Raw genomic sequence first — 3,273 nt, 5'->3', positions numbered from 1 at the left:
TATTTCTGAAACTTGTATGAATGAATGTTTGTCGAACAATGCATTGATTTCTCCTTTATTGATAATTGTAGCTCTATGGCCTCCAACCCCATTATCTCTCTTCTGTCCAAGGAGTTGTTAACCGGCGAGAACTTCATGAAATGGAAATCTAATATCAACATAGTGTTGATCGGCGACAACTCAAAATTCGTGATGACTGAAGCTGAACCTGACTTTCCTGGAGAGAATGCCTCGAAGGCAGTGAGGGAGAAGTATGATCGTTGGACTACTACCAACAACAAGGCCAAGGCCTACATGCTCGCCAGCATGTCAAAAACGCTAAGGACTAAGATGGAAGATATCGAAACTGCTTACGACATCATGGAGCAACTCCAAGAAATGTTTGGACACAAGTCAGCGCAAGCTAGTTTCGAGGCTACCAAGAAGTATGTGAACTGTAGGATGGCACCTGGGCAACATGTTCGTGATCATTTTATTAAGATGACGAACTACTTCCAAGAAGCTGAGTTGCATGGAGCAACAGTAGATGAGAAGACTCAAGTTGGAATCATTCTCAACAGCCTTGCACCTAGTTTCCTTACGTTCACCACGAACTATTTTCTTAACAAGTTGGACTATGGAATGACTCAGTTATTGAATGAGCTCTAGATGTATGAAGGAATAAATGGTGGACCGAGTAAAGGACCTGAGAAGAAGGCTGCTACTACCGGGGATGCTCAGGGTGAGGCTAACCTAGCCTCTTCCTCGAAGAGCAAGAAGAGAAAGGCAAGGAAGGACAAAAAGAAAGCTAAGAAGCAAGCAGCTGGAAAGGCACCGACAACTGAAAAGCCTGTTGGAGCAAAGCCAACTAGCAAGAAGGCTAAAGGACAATGTTTCCATTGCAAGGAGGAGGGGCATTGGAAGCGTAATTGCCCCGCCCTCAAGGCAACTGGAACCCAAGGTAATAATAATTTATTAGTCTTGGATGCATGTGTTTTAGAGGATGATTCTTCTGTTTGGATAGTTGATTCAGGATCCACTAATCATGTGTGTATTTCTTTGCAGCTACTTAGCAACTGGAAAACGGTGAAGGAGGGCGAGTTAAAACTTAGAGTTGGAAATGGTGAATTCGTGGAGGTCAAAGCGAAAGGACAAGCCCGTTTAAATTTTGGAAATAAATTTATGTTGTTGGATGATGTTTATTTTATTCCAAACTTTAGTAGGAATTTAGTTTCAGTTTCTTTATTACATCAACAACGATTTGCTGTTACTTTCACAAGTTTTAATATATCTATTTCATTTAATGGATGTGAATTGTGTGTTGGATGTATGGAAAATGGCTTGTATATTTTGCGACCTAATGAATCACTCGCGCTTAACAATAAATTATTTAAGGTAGCTAATCCTAGGACCGCCAAACGACAAAAGATCGATAATGATCACATGACATACCTTTGGCATCTTCGCCTTGGTCATATTAACTATGATAGGATTAAAAGACTTACAAAGGCTGGGCCTTTGAAGGAACTCACAATGGGTGACTTACCTGTCTGCGAATCTTGTCTGGAAGGTAAAATGACCAAGCGTCCATTCTCTGCAAAAGGAGAAAGGGCCAAAGTACCCCTAGGGCTCGTTCATACTGACGTCTGTGGACCGATTAATGTTCAGGCAAGAGGTGGTAATGAATATTTCGTCACTTTCATTGACGATTATTCTCGATATTCATGTCTTTACCTAATGCAAAGAAAATCTGAAACTTTTGACAAGTTTAAAGAATTTTTAGCAATGGCCCAAAACCAGTTAGGTAAAACTTTAAAGATCTTGAGATCTGATAGGGGTGGAGAATATTTGGATAATCAGTTCCAAGATCATCTTACTGAATGTGGAATTCTGTCTCAACTCACTACCCCAGGAACTCCGCAACAAAATGGTGTTGCTGAGCGTCGGAACCGAACGTTGTTAGAAATGGTGAGGTCAATGATTAGTTATTCAACTCTATCACCGTCTTTCTGGGGGTATGCCATTTAGACCGCTAATGACATTTTAAATGTTGTACCGTCTAAGGCTATCTCCAAAACGCCTCTAGAACTATGGAATGGACGTGAACCTAGTCTACGTCATTATAGAATTTGGGGGTGTCCTGCTCATGTCCTGAGGAAAAAGGAAGGAAAGCTAGAATCGCGAACTGAGGTTTGCTTGTTTGTAGGCTATCCTAAAGGTACTCGGGGTGGTCTGTTTTATAGTCCAGTAGACAAGAAAGTGTTTGTTTCAACAAACACTACTTTTCTAGAAAACGACTACATGAAAAACTTCAAACCTCGGAGTAAAATATTGTTGGAAGAAATGCAATCAGCAGGAAATGTTCAACCCATACCAATGCAAATCAACAAGAACGTTGAAGAAGAACAGACAGCTGGTCCAAGTCAGACAGTTACGGTGCCTCGTCGTAGTGGGAGGGTTTCTCGGAACCCGGAACGCTACGGGATGGATGGTGAAACCAATATGGTAGTAACTGACACTCGTGATGATGATCCATTGTCCTTTAAACAGGCAATGGTTAGTTCTGAAAAGGATTTGTGGGTCGAAGCCATGAACCAGGAAATGGAGTCCATGCACTCCAATTCCGTCTGGGATCTTGTAGAAGCGCCGATGGATTTTAGGCCCATTGGATGCAAGTGGATCTACAAGAAGAAAAGAGGAGCTGATGGAAATGTTGAGACATATAAAGCTCGACTTGTGGCAAAGGGTTATACCCAAAGAGAGGGAGTTGACTATGAGGAAACTTTCTCTCCAGTGGCCATGTTAAAATCCATTCGCATACTTTTATCCATAGCTGCAGCTCTTAATTATGAGATTTGGGAAATGGACGTCAAGACAGCATTTCTCAATGGCTTTCTTGATGAGACCATTTATATGGATCAACCAGAAGGATTTGTAGTAGCTGGACAGGAAAAGAAAGTATGCAAGCTCAATAGGTCCATTTATGGTCTTAAACAAGCTTCGCGCTCCTGGAACTTAAGGTTTAATGAAATAATTAAGACCTATGGTTTTGAGCAGAACGTCGATGAACCCTGTGTTTACCAACTAAGGGAAAATGATGTGAAAGTGTTCTTGGTACTTTATGTAGATGATATTTTACTCATTGGAAACAATGTCAAGAAATTATCAGACATAAAGAACTGGCTCGGGACCAAATTTCAGATGAAAGATTTGGGTGAAGCTAGTTACGTTCTCGGCATCCAGATCATTCGGGATAGGAAGAACAAGATGTTGGCGCTATCTCAAGCAGCGTAC

General features: G+C 41.3%; 1 protein-coding gene across 1 annotated transcript; it reads left to right on the top strand.

The window, feature by feature from the left end:
- Positions 1-75: 75 nt before the first annotated feature.
- LOC133805661 (uncharacterized) lies at positions 76-648 on the top strand. The gene has a single exon (XM_062243830.1). The coding sequence runs from the start codon at positions 76-78 to the stop codon at positions 646-648; it is 573 nt and encodes a 190-aa protein (XP_062099814.1).
- Positions 649-3,273: the final 2,625 nt, after the last annotated feature.

This window comes from Humulus lupulus, chromosome X, assembly GCF_963169125.1.
Source record: "Humulus lupulus chromosome X, drHumLupu1.1, whole genome shotgun sequence".
Lineage (NCBI taxonomy): Eukaryota > Viridiplantae > Streptophyta > Magnoliopsida > Rosales > Cannabaceae > Humulus > Humulus lupulus.
Note: the sequence above shows the minus strand (reverse complement) of the source record. Positions and strands in the feature narration are given on the sequence as shown.

Coding starts and splice junctions, on each gene's coding strand:
- LOC133805661 (XM_062243830.1), top strand. CDS start 76: ATGGCCTCCAACCCCATTATCTCTCTTCTGTCCAAGGAGTTGTTAACC.